Source organism: Dipodomys spectabilis, unplaced genomic scaffold (genome assembly GCF_019054845.1).
Source record: "Dipodomys spectabilis isolate Male_0828 unplaced genomic scaffold, ASM1905484v1 ptg000089l, whole genome shotgun sequence".
NCBI lineage: Eukaryota > Metazoa > Chordata > Mammalia > Rodentia > Heteromyidae > Dipodomys > Dipodomys spectabilis.
The window spans coordinates 1,400,898-1,421,251 of NW_024870766.1; the positions used below are offsets into that span (position 1 = coordinate 1,400,898).

The 20,354-nt window shown below is 37.6% G+C and overlaps 2 protein-coding genes across 3 annotated transcripts in view; both read left to right on the plus strand.

The window, feature by feature from the left end:
• Pon2 (paraoxonase 2) overlaps positions 1 to 14,676 on the plus strand; it is a 41,131-nt gene extending 26,455 nt beyond the window's left edge. Inside the window, exons 4-10 of one of the 2 annotated variants that reach the window (XM_042684581.1) lie at positions 319 to 484; positions 1,020 to 1,146; positions 4,045 to 4,245; positions 6,802 to 6,883; positions 7,592 to 7,720; positions 8,336 to 8,510; positions 14,647 to 14,676. In XM_042684581.1, the coding sequence (XP_042540515.1) occupies positions 319 to 484; positions 1,020 to 1,146; positions 4,045 to 4,245; positions 6,802 to 6,883; positions 7,592 to 7,720; positions 8,336 to 8,494 (864 nt within the window). In that variant the 3' untranslated portion in view covers positions 8,495 to 8,510; positions 14,647 to 14,676. Of the gene's footprint in view, positions 1 to 318; positions 485 to 1,019; positions 1,147 to 4,044; positions 4,246 to 6,801; positions 6,884 to 7,591; positions 7,721 to 8,335; positions 8,953 to 14,646 lie in introns of those variants that run through there. The other variant, XM_042684580.1, reaches the window with a different exon arrangement.
• Pon3 (paraoxonase 3) overlaps positions 13,821 to 20,354 on the plus strand; it is a 30,099-nt gene continuing 23,565 nt past the window's right edge. Inside the window, exons 1-2 of the mRNA XM_042684579.1 lie at positions 13,821 to 13,963; positions 17,872 to 17,945. Of these exons, the coding sequence (XP_042540513.1) occupies positions 13,890 to 13,963; positions 17,872 to 17,945 (148 nt within the window). The 5' untranslated portion in view covers positions 13,821 to 13,889. The remainder of the gene's footprint in view (positions 13,964 to 17,871; positions 17,946 to 20,354) is intronic.

Consider the following 20,354-nt stretch of genomic DNA (forward strand, 5'->3'; position numbering starts at 1 on the left):
CACACTTCTACTTATCCCTATATTCCGCTCTGTCTGGAGTCTGGGAGTCTGCTTATCCTCTGGGAGACCTTGAAGAGAAAAAAATCCCTACTCTTCTGACTCAGCTCCACAAAATCAGTTATTGTTCAGCTTTCAACTTTTCAACTCCCAATTATAATTTCTTCTATTGTTTATTTTCCTCTGTTTCCTTTGTCTTTATGGCTTTATGCCATCACCTTGAACCAGAGTCTCTACTTATCATTCATGTGTAGTTCCCACTTCACTGCATACAAATACTCAAGCCTTTGTAATTCACTTTTTTTCACGGTTTTTGGAAAGGGTCTAAAATTTCCAGGACTCCACAGCTTTGCACCGGATAAGTCTGGAGGCATACTAATGATGGATCTAAAAGATGAAAAACCGAGGGCACTGGAGTTAAGAATCAGCCGAGGATTTGACTTGGCTTCATTTAATCCTCATGGCATCAGCACATTCATAGACAACGGTAAGAGCTGATGAGCTACCAATGTTAGAAATCATGCAGTGGTTCACAAATGACTGTGAACAATAGGTTTGGATCTTATTAATAATAGGAAGGAAGGACAGTCAGCTCATGAATTATTTTTGTATTCTTCATACAAACAACTTGTCCACTTGCCTCTTCCTCTGGCAGTAGGTTATGTTACTTTGAAATTTCTAACAGTTAACATCTGAAAGAATGTTTAAATTTCATAACCTTTTCACATACTTGTGATTATTGTATTTAAAAGAGCTGTATTTCAGAATTAATCTCTAAACAGATTATGCATGAATTATGTATATGGAGTGGGAGGCACTCTTTCTTAAAAGGTCAAGTGACCAATGATCAGGAATAACAGCAGATAGACAGTGATGGGCTAGACCAGGAAGAATGACTTGTTAAGTCATCTTACAGCTTGTATATTCAACCTTTCCTTGCCTGTGGTATTTAAATGTCAGTGTCTGCCCAGAGGTCCTATGGTTATGTCTTGTAAATTAACTCTCTTCTTTCGATCCTTTAGATGACACAGTTTATCTCTTTGTTGTAAACCATCCGGACTTCAAGAATACAGTGGAAATTTTTAAGTTTGAAGAAGAAGAAAATTCTCTGTTGCATCTGAAAACAATCAAACATGAGCTTCTTCCAAGGTAATTCCTCCTTTAATACATTCTCCAGAAGATTTATCTCTAGCATTTTCAAACATTCCTCAGGATGGGTAATCCTCTTATTTTTTGTAAAATCAGGCAGATAGATAGGTAGATAAATAGATAGATACATACATACCTAACACATGATATATCACAGTATATATTACAAAATATAATTATATAACTATATGTTTATACAATATATGGTATAATATTTAGGTAAAAATGTAGGTGTCTATCTATATCTCTATAAATATGGATATTTATATGGAATTTTATAAGCATTTTAACCTTAAAACTTCAAGTTTGGGAGGCTCTATAATCTGAAACATTCTGAGTACAAAAATGATGCTACAATGGAAATCTTCACAGCACAAAATTTTCTTCTGGGCATAAATCCTGCATCTCGTATAAACATTTTTCTAATTTGGGGAGGGGAAGGGAAATAACAAAATGCTGAGATAAGGATACAGGTTGACCCATTGTAACAATGAGATGTACAAGACACTATGTTGAAAAAAAACTTTACAACTTTGGTGGGGGGAGGGAAGAATTGGGGAGGTGGGAGGGAAGGGATACTAGGGGGAAAAACAAAGGAGGAAGTGACAATGCTTGATAGGAAATCTACTCATCACCTTATTCATGTAACTAATCCCTCAGTACAGTATTTCTGCAATAAAAACGTAAAAAATACTATGCTAAAAATATTGTATAAAATTACTTTCAGCAGACCAGGTACAGTGACTCACACCTGTAATTCCAGGTACATGGGAGGCATAGACAGGAGGATCTTGGCTTCAGGGAAAAAAAGACAAGATTCTACAAAAAATTTAATAATATTAAATAATATTAAAACAATTAAATAAAAACAGTTGAAAGTGTAACCTGCCTAATAAGCTGAGATGTGTTTAAAGTAGATAGGAAACATGAATTCCATGTTTAGATTTGTGTCCCAAATAAGATGTTATTTACATCATGCAAATGTATGTTATTTACATCATGCAATTATTCTAAAATAGAAAACCAGAAATACTTCTGGTCCCAAGGGGACATTCAACCTTTACAATCTCTCTCCCTCTCTCCCCACACCATATATATATATATATATATATATATATATATATATGTAATACATACATATATAGTTTCGTTGTAAATGAGGGAGAGCATACATGAAAGTTAATGTCACTCTTTTTTTTTTTTTCGGTCCGGTTGTGGGGCCTGAACTCTGGGCCTGGGCACTGTCCCTCAGCTCTTCAGCTCAAGGCTAGCACTCTACCATTTGAGCCACAGCACCACTTCCGGCTTTTTTTTTTCTTTTTGCTTATGTGGTGCTGAGGAATCGAACCCAGGGCCTCACGTATGCAAGGAAAGCACTCTACCACTGAGCCACCTTCCCAGCCCTATAATGTCACTCTTTATACTAATAATAATCAGCATTCCATATATACTCCCTTAAGAAAAGATAAAATCCTGGACTATAAAACTATACCCTTCAAGCTCCTCCTGAGAGTAGAAGACAAACCTCACTATTTTTCTGTTATCATCCCATTGAAGATAACTTAGTGCTGAAGTGTTTGCCCCAGAAGTATTTATATGGGTTTGTGTGGTTTTCATGGGACTTTGATACAAAGGTTCTCATGGAGTTAGCTGGGTTTAGTAGTGGCTGTGAGCTAAGGGCCTACAGAACTAGAGGCATTCAAGTTGCAAATGGGTCACTACTAACTCAAGAATATAACGGTGCTGGGTAATATAGCTAAAAAAGAATTGCATGTACACTGCCAGCTCAGCTGCCATTAGCTTACTGCTTCTAGTTTAACTTTGATGGATATTTTTAATTTCTATTTCCCTATCTAGGGCATCAGCATATAACCTCCAATCATTCTTTCCCAAAATGTACTTCATAATAAATAAGGAGTATCAATACCATTCAAGCATCCTCTGCCTGAATGATGGAGCTTTCTCAGAAAAAAAAAAATTAGAGAGGGAGACCCACCATCCTTGTAAGCTCCATATTTTTCATTTGACAAAGGAGAAAGCAGTTCTTTCAGAACTTTTTGCATAGGATAATTGGAATTTAAATTTAATAACACCCTTGTCTAACTGGTTTTAAAAATGTAATTGTTTTTAGCATATCAATCTCTCACCTGAAGTATTGTACTACAGCAATTTCATCATTCATCTCTCTGCAAGTGTTTATTGAGGGTCTGTTCATTCTCAGCATGTCGGCTTTGTGAGGCAGGTAGAAATTGAACAGTCAACCTTAGTTTGACTGATAATGAAGCAAAGGACTGAGGAAAATCCAGCAGCTGAGCAATGGGGGCCAGGTAAATACTGCTGACAGTGAGACAGGTTCTATATTACCTGACATCTCTGTTCTGATGTACAGTTGTTAACCCTACACTGCTTATGGAAAAAAAAAAAACCCACAAAAATTCCACATGGAACCGAGTTCTCTCTGTCTCTTTTTCTCATTTTTCTTCTTTTCTTCCTTCCTTCTTTATTTTTCTTTTACTTTCTTTCAACATCATTTCTCTATATGGCCTAGCTTGACCTCAAGCTTTTGATCCTAATACCTAAGCCTCCTAAATGTTAGACTTACAGATATGGGCCATTACATCTGACTAGATCTTTTATTTAATAATCATCCTGCTATAATTGCTAAATGACCTCTCTTCAAGTTACCTGGTACCACAAACAAAACAGTCCTTTTGGAAATAATATTGTCATATATTGCATCTACTATAGTCATGTGATTTTTAGCTTATCTTTTCTTGGAAAAAAACTAATCTAAAATATAAAATACATGTTGTATAAATTCTACAGGTACTTGATCTAAGCTTCAATATGAAGACCAATAAGGCCTTTTATTTTCTTTCATATGTTTTTGTCTTCCAGTGTGAATGATATCGTAGCTGTTGGACCAGCACATTTCTATGCCACCAATGATCACTACTTCTCTGATCCTTTCTTAAAGTATTTGGAAACTTACTTGAACTTACACTGGGCAAATGTTATTTACTATAGTCCAAATGAAGTTAAACTCATAGCAGAAGGATTTGATTCAGCAAACGGGATCAGTATTTCACCTGATAAAAAGTATGATCCTTTACAGAGTATCTTCTTTAACTCTAAGTTGTGGTGATGGCCAAATTCCTTACTTTCATGTTGGGTATTTTTAAGTTTTTAAATTTGAATATAGCTTTTTTGACCTGTTCATATAATTTCATATATGTATAGTAGATATATTTACATACAATATATGATTATATGTATTTATAGATATTATATAATGATATAATAACATAGTATATAAAGCTTGGTATATATTTTTATCAAATTTATTTTTATAAATGTAAACTTTAATAAAATGGGATTGAATTAATGTATATATTGAAATATCAGGTAGATATTTAAAATAAAAATATTTTATTTATTGAGTACATACTATTCCATTATATGGATGATCCTAAACTAATTTAATTTTTTCACTATTGATGGACGTGTAACTTCTTTTTCTGAATAAAAACCCTTTTATAGTTCTCATTTACTATCAAAACTTATCCAGTTACTTTTTAAGTAAAAACTTCTTAATATGTATGGTATAAAGGGCTGGAGGCTCAAGCAGTATACAGTTAACTCAAACCTTATGATTGTTAAAAAAAATAGACTGAGAACACAGTAGTTAAATTTACAGATTTTGGATTCATACAGACCTGAGTTCAATTTGCAGCAAGGATTCTGAGTAAATGGCATTATGAACCCCATGTCTTTGCCCATTTATGTAAATGTTTCTAAGGGATAGACCACTAAAAATAGAAATACTTGCACAGTTCAAACCCTTTAAATGTTAGCTTTATAAATAATGCCAAGTAGTCTTGCAGAAATTCTCTTATTTCAGTATGCACAACCACAAGATATAGGAGAGGATATTAAATTCTTTATTAACATTCTCTTCTACTGCCTTAGTGCATTAGACAACTTAAATTATGACAGGATATAAATGTAGCATTCCTTGACAACTAAATGTTCTTATTTTTTTGCAGTGCAACTCCTTTCTTCTGGTTACTGAAAATGATATAGAATCATTTTATTTAAACTGGAGCTGATATGGTCCAGCTTCTCTAGCCAAATGTGTTTTGCTTCCTACCTCTTATATTTCCATCATGAAAGCAAAACTTTCTGGACACCCAAGCTAAAAATAGAAATACTAATTAATAGAAAATTTATCTTATCATAATGAACAGAGAGCTTATCTCTGACTTTACTTCCATTATTGCTATTTAGTCTATGAGCAAATTGTCTTGTTTCTCTTCCTTCTTTGCCTGTAGTCATCCTCTCTGGCTGCAGATGAGCTGCCACTTATTTTCAACCTACTTCTGTCTTTTGCTCTCTGGCTAGCGTGGTCTTCCTGTGATTCATTATGAATAATCCTTAATGAAGGATTCCAAAAGTGGGAGCTGTCTTCATCTCTGAATGCTGATGTTAATCAAAGCACCAAGGCAAAGGAAATGGACAGCAATTGTTGAACTAAGCTGACAGTTTATTATTGTACCATGTCTTCATTCTGAGTATTTTATCAATCAAGGCTAGAAAGGACTGGACTCTTTAGCCTTATCCTTCCTTTTCTATTCTTTCCATATTTTCTAAAAGAACCAACCTACCATTTTACACTCCTCCTTTGTGGCTTTTGTTCCTTTTCCTTGGATCCAGTGTTTTCTGCTGTCTGGGAAGATCTTCATCCTCAAAACCCTCAAATCTAATTTCTGTATCTGTATCTTTTGTACATATTTTCCCTTGTTTTTAGAGTCTTTCTGCATACTCAAAAATTAGAGGCCTCTTCAGATTGAACTAATTTCTGGTTTCTTTAGACTTGAACTATTTCTCATGGTAGCAGACTTAGGTGTCTCTTGTATATGAACCAATCTGATTCTCCCAACACATTATAAACTTCAGAAGAGAAAGGCTGAATCTGTATCTGTTTCTGTCTACCTCTAAGTCCCACTTAAGTGTATCTATGTTGTTATGAATACTTCTCTCTCACTGTTAAAATTTCCCATGTATTAATGTATCTTTTATTACACCATATTTTATTAATATATTTATTACTATCTTAATAAAATGCATTTTGATAGCATATAAATGATAGAAATATCAAATTAGATTTTAGAATGTAGAAGCTTTGCTTAGGAACCAAACATTTGCCACCAATGATCACTACTTCTCTGATCCTTTCTTAAAGTATTTGGAAACTTACTTGAACTTACACTGGGCAAATGTTATTTACTATAGTCCAAATGAAGTTAAACTCATAGCAGAAGGATTTGATTCAGCAAACGGGATCAGTATTTCACCTGATTTGTCTTATTTCCATTTCAATAACAAATACCATGGACTGTATTTACAGATTGAAGTTCTATGTTATTTTTCCTTTCAGACCTATTGAAAAATAATTTAATAATACCATGATTGTTGGTGCACTGCTGAATTGATTTTGAAAGTTTACTTTTTTAAGTAAAAATTGACCTTTATCAAGAATTCCTTGAGGGCACATCATTGATTAATTTCTTGACAGGTTATTAAGATGTATTTTCACTGTATTAATGAAGTTTTATATTGACAGGAAACTCTAACCATTATATCTTTTCTGTAAAGGTATATCTATGTTGCTGATACATTGGCTCATGAAATTCATGTTTTGGAAAAACAGCCTTCTATGAATTTAACTCAGTTAAAGGTAAATATTTATCTTTGTGTATAGATATGAATCAAGTACACATTGCAGTTACATAGTTGTTTCTTCTGTGACAATGACACATTTAGCGCAGAACCCGGATGCCAGTGTAGCACTTCTGTGTTTTAAATTATTCCTTCCAACATGAGAAGTCTCCTGTTCTCAGTGATCATGAGGGCAGAATGTGATTACATGCAGTAGCAGATTGAGTGATACTTGTATCAGATGTAGGGCTCATTCCATGAAGTATTGATGGCATTCTATGAATTCCAATAAGATTTTTCACTATTGAAAAGACTAATAGATGAATTCTCAAATGAAGATTTATGCATGTTGTCAGTCCTTTCAATAATAAATGAAGGTAGGAATTGGGTTCCACACCATTATTGTTTGCTTCGCCCTCCACAACACATATTTTAAGTTGATTAATAATTTCCTATCTTGCTTTGATGGAGTTCCTTGAGCTAACTGATCATTGTGCCTTTTTTAAGGAAAAAAAAGAATTAATTTCTTTTTTGAGAAATTGATGATCACCTCTAATTCCTGTACTTTCAGAGAAGATGAAAAGTGACTTCTAACCAGTTTATTAAATGTATTTTAAGAAATAGGGTGGGAGGAACAGAACATGAACAGAAGCAGGAAAGGTTGGCTGTAAATGCTTTAATCAAATTTCTCCTGTGATTTAGATATTGACACTTTCTCATTTGTAAGGTTCTGCAGTTGGACACACTGGTGGATAATTTATCTGTTGATCCTTCCTCGGGGGACATCTGGGTAGGCTGTCATCCGAATGGCCAGAAGCTCTTCGTCTATGACCCGAACAACCCTCCCTCATCAGAGGTTTTTACATTTGCAGTCTTTCAACTTTAATTAGTCAAGTCCTTTTGAACTACTAATACAATCAACTGTCACCAGGATGATTTGTTAGTTATAATACTGTAAACTTGTGTGGGGAGATTTGTAATTGCTTTAAGCCAATAATTGGCAGGAGGGAACATTGTTGAAGTGCTTTTTAAAAACTAATCTTTTGATGTATTAAATTATGGTGGAAGCTAGTCAAAAGGCATTTTATAAAGACACATGCCCTTCTTGTGTGGTATACTGGCAATTTTTTTAAATATCTGGTTCATTGTCGACTCACCACATGACAGGATTTTTGTTCATGTTGAAATGGTGTGAAAGTAGGCACATTAGTGTGAACCTATTTCTATCACTGCTGAATTGCTGTAATAACACTAAATCCTGTGTTGGCATGGCATAACGAGATGGTTTTAAAAAGCACTTTCTTTGAAGGTTGGGAAAAGTACTTTAATTTAAGCATTAAGAAGATTGGTTAGTGCTGTTTCTACCAGCATGTCCTCTTAATCACTGTGTCATTGTGGAAGACAGGGGTTTACTGATTGAGTGTCATGGGTGGATGCTGTTTCTATATTAATACTCTGTGTCTCCTGGCAGGTTCTTCGCATCCAGAACATTCTATCTGAGAAGCCTACAGTGACCACAGTGTATGCCAACAACGGATCTGTCCTCCAGGGAAGTTCTGTGGCAACAGAATATGACGGGAAGTTGCTCATAGGCACTTTATACCACAGGGCCTTGTATTGTGAACTCTAAATTGTATTTTTGGTGTATAAATGTGATAGTTTTTTCCTAACACCTAATTTGCTACACATTGCTAATTCTATGGGAATTTAGTCAGCAATATTGACCTAGAAATGGATGGCAAATATAGTAACTTTGATTTCAAAGTCAGAAAAGGCCTCTTTAGTTCTTATAGCACTTTCACATAAAGGGAGATGAATATATATTTTCATAATGCTAAGCCCAAGAAAGAGAAAAAAGCGGCTTTCCCATAAGGTGAATACACTGCACAAAACAAGCCTCACTTTGTCCCTCCAGCAACAGAACATGGGAGAGAGGGAATTACGGTGTAAATGTGACCTCAGTTCCTACATTGTGACCACTGTGAGTGTTCAAAACTACTGATATGTAACAGGTTTTGATGTTTTATACTTACATCTTAGTTTACTGTTAAAGAATTAGAGTTATATTAAAGACTAACTGAAATTCAAGTTTTGTTTGCGTTTCATTCACCAAGCATGTGTTCAGGGGAGCAGGAAGGCTGCCCTGTCCTGTGGGGATTCTTTCAGATAGGCAGCTTGGTCATATCTCCTATGGAAAGTTATATGTACAGAATCCCTTTTTGGGGGCGGGAAGCGTTAAATGAACAACTAAATACCCAAATACTCAAATATTGGGGAGTGTTTCAGAAATTTGTTTCCTAAATGGATGTCCACCTTAGATGCCAAGGAGATTAAAGATAGCATCTGACCTGTCCATTGAACAGAACTGTGAATGGGAGCCTGAATAGATAGAGTCAGGTGTTTGAAGACCCATTGTTAAGCAGCAGCAATGTAAGGTCTAGAGCCAAGAGGGCCTAAATCACAAAGAGAGTTTTTCACTCATGGGACCTCTAAAAAACTATCCTAATCCTTGGAAAGAGACTTTTATGTTTCTTCTTTCTATTGTAACTTATCAAAGCACATCACTTCTCATTCTTTTTTCTATTTTGTCATAATCATAATCATCATTGTTCAAATATTTGTAAATAATCCTAACAAAATGATGCATGTACAGTATTATATTCAATATTTCTTTAATCCTAATTGCAGCCTTGAAGTAGGTACACAAATCACTTTAAACATTGCATAGAAGTTTGAAGTTATCTACCTACTAAGAGGTGAGTATATCACTCTATTTCTGATGCCAGAGCTGATCCTATTAGCCACTAAATGAAACTACTGCCATAGAACTAATGAGTGTATCATAGTTTCATATATTGTCTTTTTGTTTAGATAGTTTTTTAAGATTATAAGTTTGAAGTTTTATAAATAATTTAATGGCTGTTAAACATAATGAGAAAAGTAAAGTGAGGCTAATAAGGAATAGTCTTTAACTTTTAATTCTTTAAGTAAGATGTAAGTATAAACCATCAAAACATGTTACATATCAGTAGTTTTGGACACTCACAGTGGTCACATAGTACGGTCATTATTTCTATTTGTTTTTCTTTCTTCTAACTTTCCTTTCTCCTAAGATCATATCTTACATCCATCCATCAAATCAAATTTACTGAGACACTGTTAAGTGCAAAGTTCAATGAATGGTCCTGGTAGACTCAGTAATGAATAGAATGGGATCTTTCCCCACAAGGAGCCCATAATTTCAAGCAGAGGTTCAAATCTAATTGGGGTTAATCTTTACTGGTATGCCAAGTACAGCATTAAGAACTTCATATAAAGTGGGTGCAGAAAAGGAATCTGTGCCAGGCACCAGTTGCTCATGCTTGTAATCCTAGCTACTGAGGAGGCTGTAATTTGAGGACTGCAGTTTGATGCTAGCCTAGGAAGGAAGGTACATCAGACTTTTTTAAAAATCAATTCTTTGCTTTATTTTTTAAACTGATGATTTTTTTTTATTGCAAATGTGATATACAGAGTAGTTGCAGTTATATAAGTCAGGTAATGAGTACATTTCTTTTTGAACACTGTCAACTCTTCCCTCATTTTCTCCCAGTATTCTCCCCTTCCAGCCCCCCTCCCCCACAAGTTGTATAGTTCATTTTTATCACTGCTGCATTTGTTCACCCTTTGTCTCACCACTTCTGTGCTTTCCCTTACCCTTCCCAAATCAGATAAACTTACATAGAAGACAAAAAGTACAGATATCAAAAGAAGCAACAAAAAGAGAAAAAAAGAAAAAAGAAGAAAAAGACACAAACAATAAAATAAAAAAAAATCTCTTGTTTTCATTTATTGGAGTTCATTTAGATAAGCATCTTTTTTTTTTTTTTGTCGGTCATGGGGCTTGAACTCTGGGCTTGGGCACTGTCTCTCAGCTCTTCAGCTCAAGGCAAATGCTCTACCGCTTGAGCCACAGCACTACTTCCGGTTTTCTGGTGGTTTATTGGAGATAAAAGAGTCTCATAGGCTTTCCTGCCTGGGCTGGCTTTGAACCTCGATCCTCAGATCTCAGCCTCCTGAGTAACTAGGATTACAGGCGTGAGCCACTGGTGCCCGGCTAGATAAGCATCATTTTATATGATCATATGCACATAGCTACTGAGCCTTTGTGATCCTCTCCTAAGAATATCCTCCTTCATGAGACTCTTCTCTCTAATTAACCATCAGAAAACCAAAAGTGGTATTGGACTCAAAGTAGGAGAGCGCTAGCCTTAAGCAATAAGAGCTCTGGGATAGTGCCCAGGCCCAGAGTTCAAGCCCCACAACTGATTTTTAAAAAAGAAAGAAAGAAAGAAATCTGTAGCTTAAGAAAGTTGTGCTTAACATCATCTTATCCTGGTCATATGTACATAGCTTTTGACCTTTCCTGCTTGTCCCAAACATACTAGTTATTGTAAATAAGAGAAACCATGGGACCTATGTTTCTTTGGGCCTGGCTTACTTCACTAAATATAATTTTTTTTAAGTCTTTCCATTTCCTAACAAATGGAGTGATGTCATTCTTTCTGATGGAAACAATTCTATTGTGTATATATACCACATTTTCTTGATCCATTAAATTCATCTACTGAGGGGCATCCATATCTTAGCTGTGGTACACAAGTGGTTTTTTCTTTCTTGCTATTGTTTCTAATGTATTTATAATGCACCATGTGATTTTTTTGTTTCTTTGTATGTTCCTCCCCCATGGTATAACCCCTGTTTTCACTGTACTTGATGTCAGTGCCCTGCATCTTGTATATACACTTCTCTAATTTGGGAGGGGAAGGGAAAAAACAAAATGCTTAAATAGGGATACAGGTTGACCCATTGTAACAATGAGATGTACAAGACACTGTGTTGAAAAACGAACTTTAGAATTTAGGTGGGGAGGAGGGGGGGAGGGGGGAGTGTAGTTGTGGTGGTGGGAGGGAAGGGATGGTAGGGGAAAAACAAAGGAGGAGGTAACAATGCTCTATAGGAAATGTACTCATTACCTTCCTCGTGTAACTGTAACCCCTCTGTACAGTATTTTTACAATAAAAAATATTAAAAGAAAAGAAAGTTGTGCTTGTCAAAACTGGCTCTAAACATATGCCTGAGTTCCAGACTGCATATTTTCCTGCCGCATATGCTTTAGGCCCTCAGATCTTAAGCCCTTGTCCTCCTTTTAAATCATCATGGAAAGTGTTCATCTCTTTATTTACATGCTTTGAAAAGTACTCATCTTAAAGAGAATAGTCCTATCTATACCCACAGCTTCAGATGCTGCAATATCTCCTTTACCCCTAGTATAACACAGGCAGCTCAGAAGGCTCCACAGTGCAAGGATTTGGATCTAGGATGTTTGACTCTGCTACTTACCAAATGTGTGACTTGGGGCAAATCCTACAACCATTTTGTAACTTTTTTTTTCTCCCCTACGATATTGGAATACTGTTACCTACCTCAGAGGATGTTCTGAGAATTTAAAGTATTACTCTGAAGGTCTTCATAGGCTTCATTGTCTTATAATTGTGTATCTTATTGTAGGTATAAATGTGTATCTTATGTATCCTGTTGGTCAAGGAACACCTCCCCACCCCCTCTCTGTTTAGGTGCTGTTCTTGAGCTCTTTTGTTCAAGGCTAACATGTTACCACTTGAGCCACAGTGCCACTTCCTAGTAGTTAATTGGAGATAAGAGTCTCATGGACTTACCTGCTCTGGGTTGGCTTCGAACTTTGATCCTCAGATCTCAGCCTCCTGAATAGCTAGGATTACAGGCTTGAGCCACCTGCACCCAGACCTTTCCTTCTCAATATCTTTAGGTCTAGACGAATCTTGATTTCTAACACACACACACACACACAATCTCAAACCCAATAGGAAATTTTCCGCCACTGCTGGCAACTAAAAACATCGCATGGGAAGATGCAACTTTTCCCGAGCCTTCTCTAGTCTTCCTTCATCCTTCCTTCATCTTCAGTGTCTCCCTTCCGCCTTGGTCTTTTTCAGAAAAACCCCAAGTGTGTTCCTCCTTGGACAGCCCTAGAAGAAAGTAGGAACAAGACATCTTTGGGAAGCCTAAGTTCCCAGGAAACTACTTTTCCCTTCCCTTTCTACTGGTCTTTCTATTTCCTCTCCCCCCCCCCCCCCCCCCCCCCGCCCTCTACTCTGTTGAGTTTTCTTTACCCTACCAACATGGGGACAGAAAGCGCCATTCACCATCCAATCTACACATGGAACTAGACCATGTTGGGAGCTTTGATGTAAAGCAGGAAGGCCCCGATGCCATGTCCTGTGCCTCAAATCCTGGAGAAGGGAGAGTTGAAGCTCTTTACCAATGTCTTCTTTCCACTTGAGTGTCTGGGCAGCAATTCAGTCCACCGCATGTACGGCTTGCCTGCCAGAAACCCCCAGTTTCAGGCTGTGACTTTTTATTTGGAAGCTTCCCACCCTCCCCCACCTCCAGTCCGGATTGAGGAGCTGAGATTGAATGTCGTGGCTTTCAGAAGCAAACTCACACCACCTGTTCACCACCTGCCAAGAAAACCTCAGACTTTCACCAGAGGCCCGGGTGAGGTAAGGGTGACCGTGAGGGAGGAGGAGTGGGAGGGAGAGGAGGAGCGAGTCCGGAGCTCCAAGTTTCCCCACTGACCTTCGGCCCAGAAAGATGGCCTTGAACTTGGCGCGGAAAGGTCTCCTGGAACTCCGACCGCGAAAAAGGTGGCTTTCGAACTCGCCCGTTGAAAGTTTCCTAGAACACCCCCTCTTCCACCACTCCCACCCCCTGCGCAAAATGTTATCCATGAACCTGGCGCAGAGACGTAGTCTGGTACCTGGGCTCCAGGCTGGGGCGCACGACCCCGCCGCCCCGCCCAGCACCCTCCCAGCTGCTCGCTGGCCGCAGGAGGCGCGGCCCGGCTCGGGCACCGCCCCGCGAGCCCAGACGGGAGGCTCCAGAGCCTGCCTCCCTCCCCCGTGTACATTATCTGTCTGCTTGTCATCACCGGGCACCCCGAGATCATGGGGAGACTAGTGGCTCTGGCCCTGCTAGGGGCCAGCTTGGCCTTCATCGGGGAGAGGATCTTATCCTTGAGGTGAGTGAGTGTCTCCTCTGGGGGCTCCTAGGGCTGTCCTTCACAGCTGGCTTCCGTCTTTCCAGCAGGTCCCCAGGAGCGGCTTTGGGACAATCCCCTCCTAGTCAAAACACTCTGAGAATCCCTGATCTGGGAAGTGAGTCTGACTAGCTTGCTTTTCCCTAGGACCCTGATAGTTAGGTTTGCTCTCTACGTACTCCTGGAGAAACAGAATCCTTCCAAGTGCTAGACTTTGAGGGGGAGGTGGGGAAGGCTACAGGGTGGATGTGGAGGACTGAGTCAGATATTAACTAAGAGTGGTTTCACTGTTGATTCACCCAGAGTGATAGAACCCAAAGAGCAAGCCAGATAGCAGGCAACGAAGAAGAGACTGGCAGGTGGTTGTTGGCACTGTGCAGAGAGAGCTATTCCAGAAACTTCTCTGGAAAAGCCAGTAGTGGGCTAGAAAGAAGATCCTCTTTAGGGGGGGTTATTAGGCCAGTAAGTCTAAACTCTCCTTTGCTTTTAATTCTTTCGGGTTGTTATGTTTCTCTAAGGAACCTCACATCTAGAATCTGTGTGAAGCAGTAATGCCCGTTGAGAATACTTTCTAGTTTAGCTGGAGAGTGTTAATTGTTGCATTTGTTTATTCCTACCACGGTTAAGTGACAGAATAAGAATAAGAATAATAGATTTGGGTTAACGTGTGTGTATGTGTAGTACCAGATATAGCTAGACCATTCCACCACTGATTTACAACCCCCAACTCTTTTTTAAAAAAGTAACCATAGCGTCTTCTTGAATATAGTTTAGTAAATTTAAAAATTTTTTATTTAGAAGACTTTTGCTGTGGAAATAAGAGCACTGTGGTAATTTGGTTGACTGCTAAAATGGTGTTCAGTTTAATGAATTCACATATTTGCTAAGTCAGCACATGCTTAATAAAATTAATGCAAAAATGGCAGGATTTAGCTCTTCAGAGAAGTTTGGAAAAGCAGTTTGTGAGAGGAAGGATTTTTTAAAAAGCAAATCTCTAATGTTAAAAGGGGACCATTGATCAAGATGTACTATACTCACATGGTGATATGTTGAAATGAGACTCCTAGAACTACGTAAAATATTTTTGAAAGAAAAATTATAGCAGATATAGGCAGAAATGAAGATTTATAGGTCATATTACTTTCAAAGTGAAACAAAATGCTATTTTATACATCCAAATTAACAATATTGTTTATTCATACTAACAAATAGTATTTACCATTTGTATGTTTGCTTGTTTGGGTTTTGTTTGTATATTTGCTTGCTTGGAATTGAACCTTGGGCCTTAAGCAAGTGCTCACTTTTTTTTAAATCATCAATTTTTTATTATATATTTATTTTTATTTTTATTTTTTTGCCAGTCATGGGGCCTGAACTCTGGGCCTGGGCACTGTCCCTCAGCTCTTCAGCTCAAGGCTAGCGCTCTACCACTTGAGCCACAGCGCCACATCCAGCTCTTTCTGCTTATGTGGGGCTGAAAAATTGAACCCAGGGCCTCATGCATGCAAGGCAAGCACTCTACCACTGAGCCACCTTCCCAGCCCCATTTTTTAAATTATTATCTTTAGTAGTTATATAAAAGAGTTGCCATTTAACAAAGGAGTTTATGAATAGAATTTATCTTTAAAAATGTATTGTTATTATGAAGGTGATGTACAGAGGGTAGTCGGGTAATGAGTACATTTCTTTTTGGACAATGTCACTCTTTCTCTCTCCCAGTTTTTCCCTCCCACCCCCACACACAAGTTAAATAGTTCATTTTCAGCATAGTCTCTAGTGAGTACTACTGCTGCATTTGTTCATCCTTTGTCCCTCCATTTCTGTGCCCCCTTGCCCTTCTAAAGACATAGAAACAAACAAACAAGACAAAAAAAAAAAAAGCAAAAACAAAGAAAAAGCCTCTTATTTCCATTTCTTGGAATTTACTTTGACAAATAGTATTGTATATGATTAGAGGCATATACATATGGCAACTTTGTGTTCTACCACTAAGTGAATACAATGTATCTTTTTATTACATTTTTATTATTATTGTAAACATGCTGTACAGATTGCAGTTCTATAAGTCAGATAATGAGTACATTTCTTTTTGAACAACATCAGCTCTTCCCTCAGCTCTCTCCCAATTTTTACCTCCTGTCCCCAACCACAAGTTGTATAGCTCATTTTCAACATAGTGTCTAGTGTGTATCACTGCTGTATTTGTTCACCCTTTGTCCCTCCATGTCTGCCCCCCACCTTTATCCTACCAAAGACACATAAATGAATAACAAGACAAAAAGAAAACTAAACAAAACAGCAATGAAGTATAACAAACTTCTTATTTTCATTTCCTGGGGTTCATTTTGATAAATATTATTTTATATGATCAAATGCACATAGCTATTGCTCCTTTGTGATCCTCTCCTAAGAATATCTTCCTTTGGTTTCAATTGATCAAGTCACCACTTTCAATATTCTCATCCATTCCTTACTTACCCAGCCTTTCCCCCTCATTCTTCTTAATTTTGTAGGCTATACATTGGATTTTGTCTGTAACCCTGCCCCCCCCCACCTCTTTTCCTATTCATCTCTTTATCCCTTACCCTTGACCTCACCCCACCTTACCTCTTTCCAGTACCAATTTTCTGGTATATCACTTTGCTGAAATTTGATTTGCCTTTCTAAGGAATTACAGTATTTGAGATCTCCCTCAAATCAACTGTATTTGAGTTAATACATTAGTATACACTTACACACCACCCAATGCATTTACTTCTGAGCTTGTCAGCTAAATCTAGCTTCCACATAGAAGAGGAAAAATTATTTAACATAATTTTTCCAAGTCTTTCTATTTCTTTACAAATCATTACAAATCATTCTTTCTAATGGAGGAGACAATGCCCTTATATCCAGGATACATAAGGAACTTAAAAAGCCAAAACTAAAAAAACCAACAACCCAATTAATAAGTGGACTAATGAGATTATAAGAGTTTCTCAGAAGAAAAAGTAAAAATGGTTAGTAGTCATGAAGAAATGCTCAACATCCCTGGCCAGAAAGGAAACACAAAACAAGACAACATTGAGATTCCACATAACTCCAGTTAGAATAGCCAATATCAAAGCAAAAAAACAACAACAGATGCTGGTGAGGATTCAGCCAAAAGGGAGCCCTAACATACTATTGGTGAGAATGTAAACTTGTTCAACCACTCTGGAAAGCAGTGTGGCAATTCCTCAAAAAAAAAGAGAAGAAACAAAACAACAACAACAAAAAAACCCCAAAACAAAAACACTACCGTATGATTCAGCAATTCTGCTCCTGGACATTTACCCCAAAGATTTCAAACCAGGATACAGTAAAACTACCAGCACAATCATGTTTATTTTAGCTCTATTCTCTATAGCCAAGGTATGAAATCAGCCCAGATGCCCCTTAGTGGACAAATAGATCAAGAAAATGTGATATATATACACAATAAAATTTTACTGAGCCACTTTTGAGCCAGACTCCCAGCTCTTTTGTTTTTATTTTATTTTTTAGATAGTCCTCCTATTTTTGTCTGGGGTTAGCATTTTTCCTTGATCTTCTTAATCCACTTGCATCAGCATCCTAAATAGCTGGGATTATTCTTGGTGCTACACTGACCAACTAGTTTCTTTATATCATCCATATATATATATATATATATTTTAATGTATATCATATATATAATGTACATCATATATCTTACTATCATAATGTCCGCACTGTGTAAATAAACATAAATAAGAAGAGTTGATTTCTTATTTGTTATGAATTAGAATGAAAGAGTTAACCAATATAAAAATGATTAGAGGTTTTCAGAGCTCAAACACAGATTTTGGATGTGCTGCCTTAACCTCCATATTGATTTTTGTCTTGTACAGAGGAAAAATGAATGCTGTGTCTCGAGAAGTGACATCTGTGGAACTTCAGAACTGCCAGCTTATTGAGGGACTTGGTAGGTAAAGAAAGGCTGGTTGATCTTACCAAATAATTTAACTCCTTTTTTGTTTGTTCATTTGTTGTTGTTGTTGTTGTTTTGCTGGTCCTGGGACTTGAATTTAGGGCCTGGTCACTGTCTCTGAGCCTCTTTGTGCTCAAGGCTAGTTGAGCCACAATGCCACTTCTGGCTTTTTCAGAGTGGTTTATAAGTGTCTCACAGACTTTTCTGCTGCCTTCAAACCATGATCCTCAGATCTCAGCCTCCTGCGTAGCTAGGATTACAGGCATGAGCCACTGGCTCTTGCCAATTCCTTTTAACTTTTAGCCCTTACTGGAATGGCTTCCTTCCTCCTTTCCTTTCCTTTTCCTTCTTTTCTTCCTCCCTTCTTCCCTCCCTCCCTCTCTTCCCACTTTCCAGTGATCCTTCCTCCATCCTTCCTTCCCTCTTCCTCTTCCCAAAGTCCCCTTCCTCTTTTCCTCCCTCCTCCTCTTCCCCTTCCGCCTTCCCTCCCTCCTTCCTTTTTTCTTTGCCTTTAAACATGTTCTTGGCTTCCACTGTTACTTCTTTCAACATTTATCAGAAAATATCAAGAGAAATTTGACTTAGTCCTTAAACTTCAAGAACCTCCCAGCCTACCTAGATGTGTTTTCAAACATTAATCTGAAATCCATAGTCAGATCTCTAAGTCCTGAGACTTTTTTCCATCATTCAAAGGCTCACATTACTGTAGACTCAGCCTTAGTTGAAATGAGCTCTATATATCCTCCTTCATTCCCCCACCCACAGTCAGCTCCGCTAAATTTCTCCTGTAGGTAGTGCCCCATTCACTGGGGGCCTAGTTAAAAATCCAAGCACTATTTGTTTCTCTTGTATCGCTTCTGCTTCCTCCACATGAGATTCCTCTTATCAGTCTCCTTTGTGTCCCAGTAGGGGTGATCTCAATTACCGGTCATAGCCACACTGTTTGCCTAGCTCCAAATCTCCAATTTTTTTCTGACAGTGCTTCCAGAAAATAAAGTGAAAAACAAGCTACATTCTATTCACTGTCTTGGGAATGCATTCAATCACTTTCTCACTCATTGCTTATAAAATTCTCACCACCAATTCTTCCATCTCTGCTTCTTGCAAATATGTCTTTCTTCTCTTCTCTCACAGTGCTCTGAAGTGCTGCTTCACTCATGTAGTCCACCACGGGCTTCACGCTTCATTCTGTCATCACTAGTGTTATCTCTCTCATTGTCAGGTTGCAAACTCCCTAGGGTAAAAGGACTGTGACTTTTGCTGCTATGTGACAAGACAGATTATTTTACAATAGAAATTTATATTATCTTTTCCTGGTTCTATGTATTAAACAAACACAAAAAAAGAATCCCATTTGGCTTTGGATTTCTCCTCTCAGTTTTTTCCCTCTTTCTCTCTCAATAACCTTGTCTTTGTGTTACCTACTCTTAGAGGCATTTGTGCTTCCAACAGGAAGAAGGGGCAGGCATCCTCTCTCTGAGCCTGAGGGATTCTAATGGGAAGGGATGGAACATGTGGATTTCTGTGAATAGCAAGGGAGCCTGACTCAATGCCTGATGACATTCTGGGTCAGAGGAAGGAAGTTTGTCTCTTTTAGGGACATTGACTTGTGTCCTCTGTATCCTTGCCTCAGCAAAGAACTTGTACATGAGGCAAGGAAGAGGAAGAATTATTAAATTAAAGAAGTCACATAAGGTCAGCAGTGAGTATTTAAACATTCTGCTTGATTTTTAAGATCTTCCACCTAGATAACAGGGAAATGCAGTAGTGCTGCAAGTTAATTTTCCTATCCATCTCATAGACTGGGGAGGATCAGATCATATGTAATTTGATTTGAAGAAGTTATATTCACTAGCTTGTTTACTGTTGTGGTGAAAAACATCCACACTTACTACACATCCATCTCTCAAAAGCAGTGCGTCTGCCAAATAATTTAGAGGGGTAAGACTAGCTGGCCAGTAAAGTCCAGTTCCATGTGTAACTTAACTAAACTCAAGAAACTAAAAAGTAAATCGTTGATCAGTGATCTGATTATCTAGTATTTTCTTCGGTAGTCATTACCTAGTATTTTAAAGAGAATGATGAACACTTAGAAGCTAGCTAGGAACAGCAGAAAAAAATAAAAATCACATTACTACTCAGGAATATTGGCATATTTACATTTTATATTTGAAGACCTAAGCAAGGTAAAGTGGTCATGATCTGATTTTCTAATATATACATATATATATATATATATATATATCCATATATATATATATTTTTTTTTTTTTTTTTTTTGGTGGGGTCCGGTAGTGGGGCCTGAACTCTGGGCCTGGGCGCTGTCCCTCAGCTCTTCAGCTCAAGGCTAGCACTCTACCACTTGAGCCACAGTGCCACTTTTGGCTTTTTTTCTTTTTTCTT